This window comes from Carassius auratus, chromosome 43 (genome assembly GCF_003368295.1).
Source record: "Carassius auratus strain Wakin chromosome 43, ASM336829v1, whole genome shotgun sequence".
In the NCBI taxonomy this organism is placed as follows: domain Eukaryota; kingdom Metazoa; phylum Chordata; class Actinopteri; order Cypriniformes; family Cyprinidae; genus Carassius; species Carassius auratus.
This window is the reverse complement of record NC_039285.1, coordinates 9,378,122-9,397,868: the sequence shown is the minus strand read 5'-3', so window position 1 is coordinate 9,397,868 and position 19,747 is coordinate 9,378,122. Positions and strand designations below refer to the sequence as shown.

Here is a 19,747-nt window from a genome sequence, read left to right as displayed (position 1 = left end):
TAGTGTCACTGAACATTTTGGTAGGGCAAGAAAAAATGTAACCACTGGCCCAAATGGGTGAGTAGAAAAAATTCCCAGAGTTGAGTCCTGGGAAGTGACTTTAATTTATGGGCATGATCTATGTGAACAAGCTAAGTGATGTTTTCAGAGCTTCAATTATATAAACATTGAAAACCCTTTAATTCACTCTTTCATGTTTCAAAGAGCTTTGTCTGTGGTGAAAACTGATTCAATTCATTTTAAAGTGCCCCTATTATTCCATTTCCAATATTGTCTTTCATGCAGTGTGTAATGTAGCTGTATGTGAATGTAAATGATCAGCAAAGTTGTAAAGCCAAAAGTACAATAAATAGAGTTACTGTCTTCCAAAATTAAGAATCGACTCTCTACAGCCTAAACGAGTCATTAGTAATTTGAATCTCACTTCCATGACAGGTAACACATATGCATAATGCCTATATTCTACGTTGGCCGGCAGTGAACAACTTGATCCCGACCACAAACACGCTATTTTACTGACAACTGCTTCTCTAATCGAGGAGAGTTAAAAAATATATATACAAATTTCGGATTTCGAGATTTGAAATTTTTTTTTTTATTTCATCTCGAAACTATATCATCCGCCATTGTCATGTCTGTCTCATCTCACTCTCCTTAATGGATAAATGAAATCTGATCTGTGATGTGACTGTCGTTCGGCACACTTTATTGAGCAGCCGCGTTCAGTTTTTTTATGTAGTGTCTGTTCTTTTACTAAACTTAATGATTTTTATAATTATAAAACGACAGTGGTGGTTGTTGCCGCAGTGGGCAAGTGATGTGGGATGCAGGACTTTTATTTTGATGGCACTGAGTGCGGCAGCACCTGAGGGCACACAGTGCTCACACTTTATCTCTTGTTTGTCATCATCGTTAAAAGTTCTGTCTAATACGGATAGAAGTCTCCCTAATAATCGGAACGGTTAAACAAAGAAATGAATGTATACAGAAATAATTATAATGACTGCTTTCATATTAGGCCTATTAGTAATACAAATGCAAACATTATAATACTTTCTCATTTGCCGTCAACATTAAGCAAGTACGCATTTATATAATTCAAACAAATCTTTGAATGACTAATGAACATTTAATTTCACAAACTTTGCAAACTTAGTCGAAACCAGCTGTGAGATCTTGTGAAGTGTGCATTTTTATCCAGCATGATCACATGTTCTCTGTGGGACTGTCAGTCCGTGCGATTTGAATGTTTTATCCTTTAAACTCTTGATTTCAATTTATGCTGAGCTTTATGCATTTGCCCACTGTCATATTCATTACATTTTCACTGTATGCTGTATGTAAAATGAGGGTTACCCTATTTTACCTTGAAAAATATGATTGCTAATGCACACAAACTCCAAAAATACTGAGTGCCCTGTAGGTTAGTGTTTAATTTCTTTTTAATTATATTTTTATTACATATTTATTTATTTGTGAAAAATACTGTCATCTAAAGTATAAGTATGTTTCTTTTACACATTTATTTTTTAAACCATTGTGAAATGATTTCAAATTTCTTAAATATTAATAATAATAATTGTTAAAATCATATTGGCTTTATATCGGCTATCAACCGATATAAATAATATATATAATGTCTGTATTTATACTATTGCTTGTAATTTCTTTATTTGAATCATTGCACTATATTGTATTTTTTCCTTTTTTTATTTTTCATTATTCTGTAATTATTCAGTTATTTTAAAATATAAATATATGAATTTTAAAGGTATTAATATCAACTACTGAAATTTTGGAACTGTAAGAACCATTTTTCATTGTGATTTTTGCATGCAGATGTTTGCACAAATGACATTCCTATTCACCTGTAATATCCAAACAAAACATCTAATCAATATTCACTTATCTGTGTGCACCTGTGACCAGTCATCTCTCTTAGTTTCCAATCATGTTGGCCTCCCTAAAAAGTAACTGTAAACAGAATCAGCAAGCCACAATCCAGCAGCCGGTTCACTTCACTAGCACACTATTCAGTACTAAACACTGCAAGAACACTGTTGATTGCATCCGTTTTTGTGAACACAGAATGCAATACTATACCTTTAAATTATAAACATTAGTGCCAAGCTGCACCTCACCTCCCAAACTGATCAGAACGGTGTCGGAAACATGTACCTGTCTATTCCAAAGATGACCCTGTCCGTCTTCGGCCATGCCAACTTGTGTCTGACCAGCACCATCTCATGACCTGAGTCCCCTTTACAACCACAGCAGTTCCCCATTCCTGACCCAGTCTCTGTCCGCACTAACTCCTGTCTCTGGCTGTCTAAGTCTGCCAGGGCAGGACACTCGATCTGATGCTGCACTAAGATGCCAATGCTAATGTTTGCAGTGAGGGCACTAGGGGTTCAGAAAGCCAACGCCTCCTGTTTTCACAAAGCATGCCTTTAGCTAGTAGCCTTGTCTGCCTCTCAATTTCTCCTTTGTCCCGCCACCTCCAGCTAGTGCTCTGTCCTACAGAACCCACCGCGCAGCCCACAGCCACTGAAATCCATCACAAGCAATCATGACAGAGAACGCTGTTCCATGTGAATGCATGCATTTGTCTGTGAGACAAAGACAGACATCAAAACTCAGATCAAACACGTACCTAACAAGTGATGTATCATATCTGCTCTGACCTTGAAAAGAGATAAAAAAAGATAGAGGACAATTGTTTGATTTTGATTTATTTCCCTCACTGTCTGGATTTCAATACAGATATCACCATCTGTGGTCTGTAGGATATTGATTCGGGTATATATAAAAGAGAGCAGCATTCTGTGGTGCAGTTTGTGAGACTGATAATCCAGAAAGGTGAGCTGCTAGATAGAGGTGGAGTGCCTTCTACCAGTATCAGATATGGATCTAGGATGAAAAGATGGGAAAAAAAAATCATTTTTTATGGGTCATTTTAATTGACTTGTCTGGCATAGCTATGATAGCAGCAAAGAAATTACAATGCAATCAGCTTCTGACAGTATCTTTAATCACAAACAAGCTCATAATACATATTTAGCTCAGTAGTGTTCTTTCTCTCACCAAAAAAAAAAAAGATTTCTCTGATACTATCTTTTTGTGGTGTGGAAGGGATTTTTGGATGTCCAACATTGTTATCTGCACTCTAAAGTTTTTATATCTATTAAATTGAAACTAATATTCTACTTTTTTTACTCCACTTTTCCCCCTGAATTCTAAAGTTCTGATGCCTAATACAGATTTTTTTTATATGATTACATCAGATCTTAAAGGGGTCATATGATGCCCATTTTCCACAAGTTTATATGATTCTTTAGGGTCTTAATGAAAGTCTGTAACATAAAATTTCTCAATGGTAGTTTAAATCAACACCATTTTTAACTGTGCCAAAAAAAACTCTTTTCAGAGCATGCAGTTTTGTAAAATTTTCCTTTAAATGTTAATAGCCTATCTGCAAAGCACACAATATGAAACAATTGTCTGGATAAATGACTTCGTTACAACATTTCTATTGCTTTTCATGTTGAAAAACTTTGTGTTGTTTCTATTTTAACATACTTTTAAAGTTCACATTAAGAGCTTAATTTGCACATTATGAATGAATGATGATGCATTTGTATTCAGTCACTCACAGCTGCTTGCACATGTTTTGCACTTGAGCTACACACAGCCCAAAATTGAATAGAATTTTGAATCGAATCATGAATCAACCATGATAGCTTTAATCGATGGCATCTCTTATCCCTAGTCCTTGCTGAATACAATAATACATTTCTTTATATATTGATAATATTGAATGGTAATTTACCATTAGCCTGCAAATTAGAAAGCTTAAAAAAAATTCACACCGAGAAAAGGCATATATTTACAAAAAAAAAAAATGTCATGATGACCAGTTGGAGTGTCCTGGTTGTCCACTAAATGGCACGCCATCAAGGACTTCATTTCCCATAATCCTCCGCTCGGCTTCATCAGGCCTCATTGTTTGCACCTGTGTCTCATTAGCATGGTTAGCTCATCCTACATAAGCCTGGTTCTCACAGTCATCCTTTGTAAAGTCTTGCATCTGTCATTACTGTACTATTAAGCCTTTACCCCTGGTTCCTGGTCTGGTTATTCTGTCTGTTTTCTGGATTACTCTATTTGTCTCAGCCACTTACTTTGTCTTTTTTTTGTTGTTGTTTTTTGAGGGGACTGCCTGTTTGTGCGTGACCTTTTCCTGTCTTTAAATTACGTTTTGTGGATTAGCAATTCAATAAACTACTGCATTAGGATCCTCTAGCTTCGTGTCACCATGCAATTTCATGACAAGAGCATGCATTAACTGAATTCATCCTCATTAATTCTGTTTTAGCTATATAGGAACTAGTTGTCATAGGCTCATTGACCAAACAAAAGCTGTGATATGCCACATCTGAATTTCCTGAAATGTCTAGTTGTCTTTATAAGCACTGAATACAGTGTGCCGTACGAGTATGTTCCTCATACTAATTACTGTATCTCTCAATATCAACCATTTCAGTGCTTGCAGTTTAAAAATATTCTTCATGAAGGTCACGTAACTTGTCAACCAAGTGTTTAAAAAAAGAAAATAATAGGTCCACACAGATTTTGACTCAAACTCAGAACAATAAAAAACCAAACATAACTCTCGCACTCCCTCGGTGATGGAGATGCAAGTCAAGTGTAACAGTAAAGACAGGATCTGAGAATCAAGTTACAAAGACTCAAAGTGTGCTCAGTGGATTTCTCCCACTCTCACAGCCTGGAGGCACATTAATATGTAATAGCTCAGGAAAGCTCACTCATCTTTATCATTTATCATTTATTTAACAAGAGATTCATTAATATGAACCACTCTGAGCTGCATGGCTCACGCCCCCCTTTAGGCCAGAGAAACATCCTTGTTTCATATCCCAAGGGTCTGAGTTGTGCATGATTAATCATGTAGTTGCTATGGAGCTTGAAGCCAACCACAAACAGTTCAGAAAAAAAGTATTCATTATTTATTTGTGGTAAGCATGTACTACACTCATGAGAAATGATTCTACATTTATAAAACTGAAATGATCTGTAATATCCATAACATTATGATCGAAACCTGTTGAGAACCAAAAACGTGACTCATTGAGAACACACTTTATTCTTCTTCAGTCAGATTCCCATATACACCCCCTGCTGACTGTTAGGGTAACTACAGAGTGGCTAGGTTCATCTTCAGACAGCACGTTGACAGTCTGTGGAGTCAGTGTGAATGGGTGTTTACCACCAGTCTGCCAAAAGACTACAAAAAGTACTTCTGAGGGAAAAATTGCACTTACGATATATAAGATTTATATTAGAGAAGCCTATATTAGAACATAGTTCCTCTGGCATACCTGCACTTTGTTTGCAAAGCTGCGCTCCATTTTACCACCCCTTAAATGTAATGTGCAGGTTTTGGACAAAATTACAGTGGCCTTAATCAATTATTGCTTTGCTGCATTGCGCCCAACTGATGATGAGGACCGATCCTAATCATTTTTGCATGGAGAAAAGGAAATAGTGCAGATGTCTTCAGAAAAAAATCTTGTTTTACATAACACACTATCTGATAAAACGAATCAGCGTAAACCAACACCAAGTGGGCAAAAAAAGTCTATATATTACGCAAAGTAAGCAGTTTTACTGCAAAGGTTCATGTAGTAACAATAATGTGTTTTCACTGAATACAGATCTATAATGTACTGTCTCAGACTCTGGGGAAAACATATAAATCCAAGAAGGCAGATGCAAGACGAGACAGTACACTAATGTTTAATAGTTTAGAGTCAGTAATGTTCATTTATATATTTATTTAAAAATTTATTTGATTTGGTGTGAAAATTAAAAAAGAATTACTACGAACACAAGAATTGTGTGTATAGAGGGTTGACAGGAATAAATTACTTAAAATATATTTAAATAGAAAAATTATAATATAATTTAACAATATTACTGTTTTTACATTATTTATTGATGAAATAAATGCATAAGAAAAAAAATGGTGAGCATAAGAGACTTCTTTCAAAAACATAAAAACTGAACTCCATATTTTTTAATGATTTCACTTATATTTCACACACACACACACACACACATATATATATATATACATATATATATATATATATATACATACATATGTACACTGTATATATATATTCTATATCACATTGTAACTAGGGCCTCCTAAACACTGGATTTATGGCAGCGGTGAAAAGGCACAATAGGCATCAGATGTGCTTCATCAAGTGCTGCCAGCCTTTTTCAGAGTCCATCTCTCAGCCTCACAATAATCGTCAGATAGGCAGACCATCAGTCACAGTAAATCTACTTTAAACCTTGAGTAAAGACAGCATTCCCTCATAAAGAAAACAGCTCACATTCAGCAACTTATTAAAAGTTAATTATTTACTTGATCCAGAGGATCACAAGTTTATTTCCTCTTTATTGCCCAAGGTTTTGTTGTTTCATGATCGAACACTCCTACTGCTGGATGCCCGAATGTCATCAGTGGCCTGCATAACTAGCAATAGCTTTTAATACATCTTCCAGTCTTCTTAGAATAGATTCATACATCTTCTCTACAACCTCCATTTGAATGCTGTCAATCAGAAAATCTCACAGTTTCTTCAGGGATATTGGAGGAGGGAATTGGCTTTTCAATCTTCTCTCTCTCAACCGATCCACAGTGGTTTGATAATATTCCAAATCAGGTATTGGCTAGGGCAGATGTTGAAGTGCACCTTGAGGATCCAGCTGTGCAAGTTTGTTAAACAATTCCAGCTCTTTCATAGATGTTGGATTTGTGAAGTTCTCTGTTGTTGCTTTTTGTTGAAACAGGGTCTTCAAGGTGAATACTGAGCTTTGGGGGTCCCATGATTTGCCTTTTTTGAAAGTCTAAGAAGTCACCCATTTCACTCACGGCTTGTACTTAACACTGCTCAATACATATACTGAAAGACAACCCAGAGAATAACAAAAAATGGATAATGACTGCTTGCATTATTTTGTCCAACCGCTGTGTGTCTTTTAGTTTCATTCAGGTTTGTGTTCCCTAATCACATTAAAAGTCACACTATCCAGAGTCAGTCAGGTGAGCTACAGAAGGAAGTCACCATTGCATCCTGTTTGTCTTTAATCAAACAAGCTCCACCCATGCAAGATCCTCAAACAGACTGGCACGTGAATGCCATGTGATGCATTTTGGATTTGTCAGAATACATATTTGTCTTGCAGACAAAGGCATTAACTCTTTCATAGAAGATCACAGCTTTGACTGCAAGTATATGATCATCATCTTTGCACGTGTGTTGATGTGACCTGCATCTTAATGCCAAATTAATCCCCAAACCAGCACTTCATGAGTTAAAATCTAGACAGCCTGACGGGGACTCCAACTATATTTATTCAGAGATTTCTTCCACTCATCCTTAGACCCTGAGCCAACTCTGAGGATATGAGAAGAGATTGAGATTCGAATGTGGAGTATACTTCAAGCCAGAGAGGAGATTAAACACACTCGCACAGATCCGAATATGAGATGAGGGCTCAATACCAACACAAACAACTTGTAGCAAAACAACAAGGGAAACCAAAAAAAGAGACTATAATTTTAGGCTCCATTCTTTCTTTCGAGATGCACTATGGCCAAGTCAGTCTATAGAGGAGGCTGTCATACAGAAGACTGGACTAGAGGGCCTCAGCAAACTTCAAAAGAAGTCTGTAGGATGACTTAAAATTATTAAACATTAATACTAATAAATACACTTTTATTGTTTATAAATAATGAAAAATAATATGTTTATTAAAAAAAAAAAGTTTTTTATAATTACAGCAGAAATACTGAAGGAACCATCTTACCTTCTATGGGCTGCCTTTGAAAATTGTGTTGAACAATATGGGAGGCGAATTGCACTCCCAAAATGCAGTCATTTCAATACGAATTGCAGATTTTGCATTGGGTTCAGTCTCGGCGTTTGGAAAGTGAGTTCTATGTGAGCAGTACTTCATACAATCGCAACACTACTGACGATAGATAGCGGAACAATACCTTCAGACTTGCCATAGCAGAAGGTCAAAATAACTTACATACTTTATTTATAATGTACTGTATGTACAGTAAAACAAAAATCTTAGACTTATATACAGTGCACATGCATTTCAAACTTAGCCTACTATCATTTTCAACCCTCGTTCTTACTGGTGTGTGCATAAAGCATCTCTGAAAGACATTGTAAACAGCATTTTGAGGAATTAGCTCGGGTTTTGACATCAAGCCAACATGAGACATCAACTGTAAACTGAAAGGGGCGTGTACACCTGTTCTGTAGACTTTGTTCTTCAATGCCAGGCTTCAAAGACAATAACGATGCATGTTTCTTACCTTTGATAGCTTTCATGCACCATCCTTACTATTTATTATTTCCTGATCAGGAACAGGATTACTAGCATGAAACCCGCTTATGAGCTGTAATTCACCTGACGCACTACTGGACCGCAGTGAGGTGTAATTACTGTAAACACATCCACTTACTCAATGAAGAAACTCGCTCCTTCCTTCGTAAACCCTTCCTCCCAACCCGGGGGTAGATCTAGGAGGCAAGAAAAATAGCACGTTTGCGAAACTTTTAGCATTCTTTTATTCTGTAATGCGTATGCAACACGAAATAACACTTAAAATACTGAAATCCCTAAAGCTAAACGGAAGCAAGAATGCACTTACCGGATCGGATCATGTGTCCAGAATTGACAGGTTCAGCAGTGCAGGGATGAAGCCAAGAGGTGGTCCTCGTCTCATCGCTGGCAGGAAAACAAACCACCTGTTAGCGATGCAGTTGGCTGGGAAACACTCGAACGGTATGGGAAAGAAATTATTTTGAATTGCCATATTAAACATATATCCTCACTTTATGAAAAAGACCCTGCCGTCGCAGCACACCCCATAAGAGTAGTTCTCAGGTAAGGTGTCCCGCCGGAGCGGCGCCGCCATTATTCCCGTGTGAAGTCCCGTCTACCTCATATTCCCTCCTCGCTGTCCTCGCTTTGTAGCGATCAAGCGCTCGGGCGAAAGGGCGATTAAAGGGGAGGGCTAACTTTGCACTTGGCTTTCAGTGACTAAGGTTGGCCGACAAAAAAAAAAAAGATACATTCCTTACAATACAGACTAACGTCCTCCAACGTAAATGGGGAAAATCATTGCTCACGCTCTTGAGATATCATATAATATTAATATTTGTATTCTTTTTTTTTTATCAAAACAGATTTAGTCTACACTTATCTGTATTTGTTTTGTAGTGCCTGGTGTTCCAATGCATTGAATGTTCCCCATGCATGTCTTTCAAAGCACTGAATAATTTATTTATTCGATTATGCTGTTTGTGTATTTTATATTAGGCTATTATTGCAGAATATCCTGTGGGTTGCCAGGTATGTGTAAACGCATACAGTTCCTCTTCTTATCCATAGGTTAGCTTTATTTACACCAATGCAGATTTGATAAAGTTTCTGTAAGTTTTATGGCATTTAAAAATGACCTGATAATTTATTTTAATCCGTAAAGCATCCTGATTATTTATTTATTTATTTATTTATTTATTTATTTATTTATTTATTTATTTATTTATTTATTATTTTATTTATTTATTGTGGTGTTTATTTATATCTATCCTGCTAGGAATTATTGTGGTTGTATTTTATTATAATAATAATGTTTCCATCGAAAATAGTAGCCAGATTACCTGTTTTTACTTACCATCTGCAACAGTTGCACAGACTTGGCAACCTGCCTGTTGTATTACTCATAGCCACTTTGCATATTTACAACAAAATTGTGCAGTTGTTAGCCTACGTTATTTCTGATTGATCCACTTAAAACTACTTTCATATGTTTAAACGTAATGTATATTAACACATTTTCTTTGCGGTCTTCACAGTAGACATGGATCATTTGCCAAGATTATTTATGGGGGATGCCAATACTGTACATAAAAGGTTCACTCTATATTTTGATGTGGTCGTATTGTGACACCTAGAGGCGTGTCAGTATAAAGCAAGAGTTATTATTTACTCATACGAGGCAGGAGTGTTTTGGTCAGGACCAAGCTACTTTCAGGGGTCTTGAAGTCCTTCCTCCTGCAAAATCAGCTCCAAACCCCTGCACCAGGACCAGCCAGTGCAGGTTCAGTTAAGATTAACAAAGTGGCATGACAGTTGAGGGTGGGTTTACTGCCATAACCCCAGACATTTGCACACACCGCTGTCAGTGCTTGAATTTTCATGTTGACTTCAATTAATTATTTTCTAATATAAATTTTTATCCCAAGTATGGTGATCCTCAAGATACTCCATCTATTTTACATACAATATTAAGCTATCAAATAGTTTTATTTCATAAATAAATGTTAATAGTTTAATTATTATTATTATTATTATTTTATTTCACTATAGCAAATAATTTTTTCTCCCTTTGTCCATGACAAATCCATTTAGGCTATATATTATATCAACTTTTTATTGCATTTGACATACCTCACTAACAAAAAAATATATAATGGTTAGTAACAATACTTAATTGTTTTAACTCACTATTGCAAATTGTTTTATCTCAATCTGTCCAGTGAAAATGGCCAGAAAGCTAAAGAACAAGGAATACATAACTACTGTAAGTCATCTATGTATTCTATGCCCTCTAAGGTTTTTTTTTTTTTTCTCCACAGGTTTAAAATTAAAATGTATACTATTTGTCCTTATTTCAGAAAATTCCTCCATTTAATAATCATTAAAAAAAAAGAAAAACATTCTAGCCTGCTCATCGCTCACCCCTTCCATTAGAGGTCAGCCAGTTCCAAAAGTTCCTGAGACAGAGTTTGCTACACAAGAGGTTCATGTGAAAGCTGTTCCTGTCACAGCTGTCCCAAACGTGCCTTCATTATAATAATTTAATAAATTAAATCACATTTTTTTGGTAAGTTTACTGAAGACCATAGCAGAGATGTATAGTGAATGTAAAAGAATACACAATCAAAAACAACAACAACAACTTTTATATTTATATTTACGATCTAGGCTGCCAGGCTATCTATCTACAAATTAATATATTTATTTTAAATGTATTTATATATATATATATATATATATATATATATATATATATATATATATATATATATATATATATATATATATATATATATAAAGAAGAAAAAATATCATAATCTGGTTGTATTTTGTTAGCATCGTATTTTAATTCAGGTTATGAAAAAAATAAAAAAATAAAGATGGATACAACGCCTGCTCAATCGTGCCTCCTTGTGATGGTTGTCATGCAGCACATTCAGCTTACCGCACTGAAGAGAGATGAACTGTGCCTCTCTTTGAAATCAAAGGTTTATGTTCTGCATGTCGATATTACTGCATTTTGAGTGGAGTTAACCTGTGGCAAATTCAGCTGAATGGGTATGATTTGGAATAGCACACACCTCTCAATTAAAGGTCTAACAGCTGAAAATGCATATCCATGATCATATATGGAAGTGATCTGTGCTTTATGGCGGTATGGCCAGACTCTATCCTAAATAAGGGCACCTAAATAATTCTCAGACTGTGAGAAACAAGAATCTCTGGTCTGATGAACCTCAGTTCCAAGCATCATGTATGGAGGAAACCAGGCACTGCTCATCACCTGCACAGTAGAATCCCAACAGTAAAGTGTGCTGGTGTTTTTCAGCGGCAGGGACTGGGAGACTCGTAGAAGTAAGGATCAACACAGAAAAATACTGAGATGGAAACCTAGTCCAGACTCCAGGGCATTCAGAAGCTCAGACTAGGCAGAAGGTTCACCTTCCAACAGGACAATGACCCTAAGCACACAGCAAGAGTGGCTTATAGACAACCCTGTGAATGTCCTTGACTGGCTCATGCAGCCATAGCCTGAGCTTGAACCCAATCAAACATTTCTGGAGAAACCTGAAAATGTACATCTGCCCCCATTCAACCTGGTGAGGAGAAGAATGGCAGATGTTTGCCAAATACAGATGTGCAAAGCATGTGGCATCAAACAAAAAAGACTTGAGGCTGTAAAGGTGCTTCAACTTCAAGTACTGAGTGAATATATGCTTAAGTACTTAATTTAGTTTTTCATTTTTAATAAGTTTGCAAAGTTGCCACATATCAGTTTTTTCTTTGTCAGTATGGTGTATGGAATGTAGATAGATTAAAAAAAAAAAAAAAAAAAAAAAAACAGTAAGCAATTTGAGGCAGCAGCATTAAACGTGAAAAAAAAATGAAGGGGAATGAATAATTTCATAAGGCACCATACATTATATATATATATGTATGTATATATACAGTACAGACCAAAGGTTTGGACACACCTTCTCATTCAGAGTTTTCTTTATTTTCATGACTATGAAAATTGTAGATTCACACTGAAGGCATCAAAACTATGAATTAACACATGTGGAATTATATATGGAATTATATACTTAACAAAAAAGTGTGAAACAACTGAAAATATGTCATATTCTAGGTTCTTCAAAGTAGCCACCTTTTGCTTTGATTACTGCTTTGCTCACTCTTGGCATTCTCTTGATGTAGAGGTAGTCACCTGAAATGGTCTTCCAACAGTCTTGAAGGAGTTCCCCGAGAGATGCTTAGCACTTGTTGGCCCTTTGCCTTCAGTCTGCGGTGCAGCTCACCCCTAAACCATCTGGATTGGGTTCAGGTCCGGTGACTGTGGAGGCCAGGTCATCTGGTGCAGCACCCCATCACTCTCCTTCTTGGTCAAATAGCCCTTGATGCCTTCAGTGTGACTCTACAATTTTCATAGTCATGAAAATAAAGAAAACTCTTAATATAATATATATATATATATATATATATATATATATATATATATAATATATATATATACAATTTTATAATATCTATTTCTTTATTTTATATAATGGTGCACTATATTGACAGCAAATACTTTTACAAAAGATTTCTATTTCAATTAAATGCTGTTCACTTTTTTTTTCTATTCATCAAAGAATCATGAAGAAACAGAAACAGTTTCCTCCAAAAATTGTAAGCACATTAAATATAAAAAATAATTAAAAGCATTACAACATTTTAAAGGATCCAAGCGTTTGAACAGTATTGTATACAAACATACACAAACACAAAGCGATTACCAAAATAAATAAAAAAGATCCTCAAAAAATATTTCGGTAGGCCTCTCACTCACATTCACAAAATGACTCTGTGCAGCTGCTGCATCTAATTTGAATACTCAAATATTTTTACATATCAGACAGGGAAGCATCACCATTTGTAATCATTCGGGTTTTCAACCATTAAATGTACACTGACTCTGCACATCACTGACATTCAGTACTATTTAAAAGTGACTATGTAATGACCAACCAAGCTCAAATTTCTCTCTGCAACATGATATGTGTCTATGTTTTTTTTTGTCTCACACTGTGGCTGCTGACTGCTCTATTGCATCAGGCAGTCAGCGCTTTGTAATTGAGACTCCAGAGATCCTCCTTCTCAAGCTTTGGACTCCCCAGGATGAGTAATAGAGGCTGGGGCCATGCTTGCTGCCCTCCCACAACACACAAGCCCCTGCTGCAATCAAATGCAATCCTCTCATTACCAAATAGTGCTGTGATTGGTTGCCAAGAGACCAAGGTCACCTGGGTGAAGGCACCTTAGGAGAAGAAGACACCACAGCACTGCCACATACATGCATCCAGCCAGCAACCCTCCAGCAAACTGATCTCAGATCTGTTACTTTCAATTAGGCACTGCTTCTACAAGCAAAAACTAAATTACAATCAGTCAGCCTTGTTACTGCTAATATAGAGTTAAACACTTTCGTAATAGCATGTGTCCACCTTCACATTATCAATAAATGTGTCTGAAATGCCATCTTATTAAGTCAAGGACGAAGCATCATTAAATTAGACCTGCAGTCTGCTGTCACAGCATGAAAGATTGCGTAAACGATTGCTTGTCTTTGCACCATGCAAGTTTATGTTGCAGCTGATGTGTCGAGGGGAGATGTTAATTGATTACTCCTCAAGGGAGAGAGTTTCATCACGCTTTGTTTTTAACCCTCTCTTACATGGGCTGCACATGACGGTCTCGCAGGAGTCCTGCACCTCTACATTCAGAGTCTGAGACACAATGAACTAGAATGATGAACCAAAACATGTGAGCCAGGACAGTGTGCAAGGAAACAACTTTACATTCAACAAATGCAGGACGTGATAACAGAACTTTTGCAGTTATAGTGTAAAAAAAACAACAAAAAAAAAACAAGAGGATTGCAGTCATTTATTTTATTCTCAAGTACAAACTGCAGTGATCAGTGAAGTCAAATGTAGCAAACAATATCAGCATCTGTTTTGTAGGACGTACGGTGTTGGATGTCATTTTCAACATATGCACTACTGCTCAAAAGTTTGGGGTCAGTAAGATTTTATACAAATGTTTCTCATTAAAACTGCATTAAAAAAAATGTTAAACAGTAGCCTAATATTGTGAAATATTAGTACAATTTAAAATAACTTTTATTTGTAATTTTATTTGAAACATAATTTATTCCTGTTTTCCTGTCTCGCGTGATCCTTTAGAAATCAGTTTAATATGCTGATTTGCTGCTTAATAAACATCTCTTATTATTATCAGAGTTGAAAATGGTTGTGCTGCTTAATAATTTTGAAGAAACTGTGATATGTTTGAACCCAACATTTATAAGAAATCAAAATATTTTGCAACAAATACTTTTTATTTCATGTACACTTGCAGAATAAAAGTATTAATTAACAGTATTAAAAATGTAATAATAACATAAAAAATCTTACTGACCGCAAAACTTATTAATGGAAATGTATTTGAACAAATATATATCTATATATAGAAAACTGTAAACATTGAGGTGGACTGTAACTTGACCTTGTTACTTTTTTTTTTTTTTTTGCATTTTCTTCAACAACAACAACAACAACAATAATAATAATAATAATAGCAGCCTATTTTCATGCCATTTAAAAACATTGGAATAAACTAGGTACAATTTACCCAAAAATGATTCATATCATTCCAAATCAGTGCAACTTTCTTTCTGTTGTGAATCCCATAAGATATTTAGAAGATAGTTACTGAACTATTTAAAGCTATTTCCACTGAACAAAACAACAACCCTCTGACTTCTATTGAATAGGGGGAAAAAAGACCATGCCATTTTTCAGAAAGTCTTCTATTGTGTTTCACATAAAGAAAGTTATACAGGTGTGGAATGGCATTTTGGGGTGAACTATCTCTTTAAATAAAAAATAAAAAACACTAGTTTAGTACTCCAACATACTGTATCAACAATTTGTGTTAAAAAATATATGTGTGATCAGTCACACTGAAGAGTCTGTAAGGCATAGCCAAAAAAAATTAAATAAAATAAAAATTCTGTAGCAACAGCAGTAGTAACATTCAATAGCAGTCAAGGTACAATGTGTGTTGGGACACAGCAGTGAGGTATGAATGTCAATTTAAGTCAATATATCAGTCTAGAAGCTGCCGGGGGAATTTGAGATCAATAATTACAGTCAGAAACCACTTTTGCAGATCAAGGGCTGGTTACTTCTTCTGTGTGCTGTCCTTACAGGCCCACAGCTTTTCCTTGTGTGACAAACTTAAACAGTAGCCAATGGCCTTCTCGGTTTCACTGATCCTCTTTCGGAAACGGTCCCTGTCCCGTGCAAACTCCTCCCACGGTCCCTTACGAGAGGCTTGAAAAGCAAAGGACCAGGCTTGCATCTTGTGGACTTGTACGATGGGAGAAAACTTCACCTGGAAAACATTAGCAACATGCTGTTATCAGGAAATGACTGTCAGCTGAAATGTAGTCTAAAGCGCCTTAAAGGTGCGGTCAGATAAGCGAATTTCTGGCAGAATTTATCGGGCGAAAAGGTCAATAGTGTTGCGTGGCATGAAGCACAGCTCACACAAAGATCACTTTCAAACCAAGCAGCTTTCTGTTGGTCAGTGTGGCGAGTTTGCATGAGCAACTTGAACATGTTGCAAAATCTGCACGGGGAAATGGAAATTCCTTATCGCGAAATTCGCTAAACAAGAGTGACCACACCTTTAGACTAATAATTACCTTCTTAAAAGGGGGACGTTTCCTCTGGTTTCCCCGAACAGCAGTCAGACCAACATGTCTTCTCCATGGCATCACTGATAATGTCTCAACGGGTAATTTGTGGCAGCAATGGTGAGCGACTTTCCTTGGCGGTAATGTTGGCTTTGAGCGCCTTGGAGATTTTAAGAGTCTATCGGTTTTATTTTGTGTGTTGTCGCTGGGCGAATCGTGTATTGGTGTAGCCGGTGAGCTTTGAAGAGGGGCTCTGAAATTCAGTGGATGATATGGGTCATCATTCTGAGAGAGGGACCTCCATAAGGCCTCTTCTTCTTCATCTTCATCTTTGGAAGAATCGGAGCCTGTTGATACAGTGGACCGTGATACAGTGGGACTCTCAGCCTTGGAAACCACCTGTGTTTTGCTTTTTTCATTAACTGCACTCGACAAACATGCCTTGAAGTGCAGAGGGTGATATGGATCCGTCGAGCTGGTCAGAAGGTCCCAGAGTTTGTCATTCTCCTCTCGTTCTCCTTCAAAACAAGAGCTGTCTGTGCTTCCCCAGCTGAACTCACTGTCTGAGAACTGACCGACTGACTGCACCGGACATGGAGCTTGAACATCCTCAGTAGATGAACTATACGAATCAGGATCACCGCTGGGTTTCTGATGCTTTCTGAACTCCTTTGGAGAAAACCCGGACACATGTGTAGTAAACGTGCAGGTTTTCTCTTCACATTTTCTTTCTGATCCTCCTAATATGGTCCAGTCGTATCCATGTTTCCACATGGAGTGATCTCCGATATAGAGATCTTCAGTGTCATTGAGACACTCTGTTGCATGGGACACAAGGTCTTCCACTAAAGAGCAACAGAGTTCATCGCCGACCAGACTGGACAGGACAGCTCTGGAGTGGGAACTCACATCAAAAGGGTCCCTGCCGAATTTGGAAAGTGGATTGGAACCCCCGACCACGATGTTTTTGTTGTTTTCAAACAAGGACGAGAGCAGGAAACTGTCAGAAGGGTCTCCTGACCCGCTTGTCATGTGCTGAATGTGTTGCCCTGTCTCGTCTGTAATTCTCAGATGGACTTCAAACCTGAACATCTGGAAAACTGGGGACCAAACAAGGAGTTACTGGATGGATGGATAAATGAACGAATGTGTTTTTAATCAAAAATAAAATGTTAAAATACTGATAGAAAAAAACAATTCATATTATCCATATTTTATGCATTACAAAATGAGTAAATAAGTAAATATTATTATTATGTAAAATAATAAAATGTTTAATTAAAAATACAAATTAAATACAATAATGAAATAAATACAAAATCTAAATTTTATTATAATAAACAAAAACCCTGCTACTTCACGTTTGCTCTAGAATTTTTGAGTTATTTTGTTTTACAAAAGAAAAAAATCAGCATTGCATTAATGTTTTCTTAATACATCTTTGTCACTCTCCTCTGAAGAAAATATTTTTTAAATAATAATTGAAGTCGTTTTTGGATAAAAGCTTAATGGACACTTTTTTTTTTATCAAATGCAACAACATTAATAAACAGCACTTTTTCATTTTGCACTTTTTACGCAGTTTGCAGTTCTATTCTATAAGAATAATACATCTATACAGCCATCTACATATAGATAAGTGCATCTATCCTGTACATAATTGTGTAATCCCGCAATGGCAAAGCATAAGAATAGCAAAACATTTCAATCCAAACATATGAGTCAGTAAAACCAGACTTACCGGTCATCAGAGAGCAGCAGATGACCTGGACCAGCAGTCTGAGGTGCTCCCACAGCACCGTCAGGATCTGTTTAGTCCAGGGCAGAAGCATCATGCCGCTGTCCCCGAAGCGACGCAGCGCGGTCCGCTCCGCTCCGCTCCCTTCCATCCTCAAACAGTCACACTATGCTCTCACGTATTCTGATATTCGTCCCTTGGTTTGTTTTCTCTGTAGTAATCTATCGGCTGGTGTTTGAAGTTTGCCAACCACATCTTCCCAGATATGTGAGCGTTAACTCCGAGCGAAAGCTGCTGAAGTACACATGATCACCGATTCTTCTTCAGAACACCTCCGAGTGACAACAGTGAACGTGTGCCTGCGAGAAACGACTCCAATTTATGAAAACGTTCCACTACAAACAAATATCTCCAACCCTGCAGCCGTGCGATCTTTGATTTGATCGCTTCTGTGTCACTCACGCTGGTTACGCCCTCTTTCGCAACAAGCCACGCCCACACGATGCGTTGCCCAGCAGTGACGCATGGTTTGTTGTCCCTTGTGAAATATCTGAAACAGCAGGCTTACATATTGCTACTATTACATCACATAATTACGGCAAGCGATTTTATATTTTAGACACTTAATTATTCAATTTATTTTAATGATGAAGTAATGACTGGAAAAATTATGAAAAAATTGTTTGTTTGTTTTTTCACTCGATACCTCCAGACTGGATTCAAGCTGTGAATTCTGCTCTCAAACAAGATGGAACTTTATATTTTTGTATTGTATATATGTAAAAAAAATAATAATGCACTAAAGATAATTTGCATCGGATATCAGATTACAACTAAAGCCTCTTTAAACTTGCTAATTATTGCTGAGGCAATAATTAAACCTTGTTACTGCTTCTTGCGTCATACTGTACATTACACTGTTGTTTTTGAACAATGTTCTACTAACGTTAACGGGGGAAGAAAAAAAAAAAAACACTGGATAATTACAAGAGATATAGCTTCCAGTATAATAGGTCAGATCTGTAACAAGACGAAGTGCAATTCCTTACACTTAATAAAACTGTTCCATCACAAATGTACCTAGTTTACTATTAGGCATAATATTTAAAATGGAAACTTAAGTTAGTGTTTTCATTCATTTTCCTGTGTGCATTACTGTAGTGCAAATATTTGTGACAATTAGGTTACATTATGGGTCATATAGTCAAATTAAATACATAAAATACAGTCAAATACAAATCATAAGTATGGTTTTAATCTACCAATGTACTTTTTGATTGGAATTCATTATCATATCTATCCCTTTGCACAGTATTATATCTTTTAAAATACAAAATTTACATCAACAGCAGTCTTCTATGACTGTCAAGGTGTGAAAACCTAGGGTCAAATCATGTATACTTCATCAGTAAGCCCTCATTTTGGAGACAAAGCAAATGGCCTGTATTAGTAGCATAATAGCATAAGACTGGCCTGCTTTTCTCTTTCTCTCCAGATGCTTTCTCACAGCAACAGCCTGATTAATGAGGTGGTACAGAAACGCTGGCAGATCTGAGGTCAGGCCTTTTAGACCTTTATAATTTTACTGCCAATGACAAAGTGCACCTGGGCCACACCACAAGAATCCCTAAGGTTCACACCAACACCTCGGCAGAAATCATTAGTGTGGTGGGGGGGTCAAAGATTTGAATGTATAGTCCACACAAAATTAAAAGATCATCAACATTTACTCACCCTCATATCATTTAAAACTGATGACTTTTCTTCTGTGGAACACAAAAGAGGATTTGTATTCTGAAGAATGTTGGGAACTAAACCATTTT

General features: G+C 36.6%; 2 protein-coding genes across 9 annotated transcripts in view; both read right to left on the bottom strand.

The window, feature by feature from the left end:
- Nucleotides 1–9,124, bottom strand: part of LOC113061642 (pleckstrin homology domain-containing family A member 7-like) — an 83,207-nt gene extending 74,083 nt beyond the window's left edge. For 4 of the 8 annotated variants that reach the window (XM_026230941.1, XM_026230942.1, XM_026230946.1 and 1 more), the window contains exons 1-3: nt 8,952–9,123; nt 8,768–8,844; nt 8,579–8,636 (exon numbers count right to left, since the gene is read on the bottom strand). In XM_026230941.1, coding sequence (XP_026086726.1) covers nt 8,579–8,636; nt 8,768–8,844; nt 8,952–9,034 — 218 coding nt within the window. In that variant the 5' untranslated portion in view covers nt 9,035–9,123. Of the gene's footprint in view, nt 1–2,178; nt 2,893–8,578; nt 8,637–8,767; nt 8,845–8,951 lie in introns of those variants that run through there. The other 4 variants (XM_026230939.1, XM_026230938.1, XM_026230940.1 and 1 more) reach the window with 2 other exon arrangements.
- Nucleotides 9,125–14,350: 5,226 nt separating this feature from the next.
- LOC113061641 (uncharacterized) lies at nt 14,351–18,440 on the bottom strand. Its single transcript, XM_026230937.1, has 3 exons — nt 17,928–18,440; nt 16,196–17,286; nt 14,351–15,882 (listed from the first exon to the last, which is right to left on the bottom strand). The coding sequence occupies exons 1-3, from the start codon at nt 18,073–18,075 to the stop codon at nt 15,670–15,672; spliced, it is 1,452 nt and encodes a 483-aa protein (XP_026086722.1). The 5' UTR covers nt 18,076–18,440; the 3' UTR covers nt 14,351–15,669.
- Between the last annotated feature and the right edge of the window lie 1,307 nt (nt 18,441–19,747).

Bases quoted from the DNA above. Each gene is read 5' to 3' on its own strand.
- LOC113061641 (XM_026230937.1), bottom strand. From the start codon at position 18,075: ATGGAAGGGAGCGGAGCGGAGCGGACCGCGCTGCGTCGCTTCGGGGAC. The intron at 17,287-17,927 runs GTAAGTCTGGTT...TTTGGTCCCCAG, and splicing joins CTGCTGCTCTCTGATGACCG to TTTTCCAGATGTTCAGGTTT. The intron at 15,883-16,195 runs GTAATTATTAGT...AATGTTTTCCAG, and splicing joins AACGTCCCCCTTTTAAGAAG to GTGAAGTTTTCTCCCATCGT.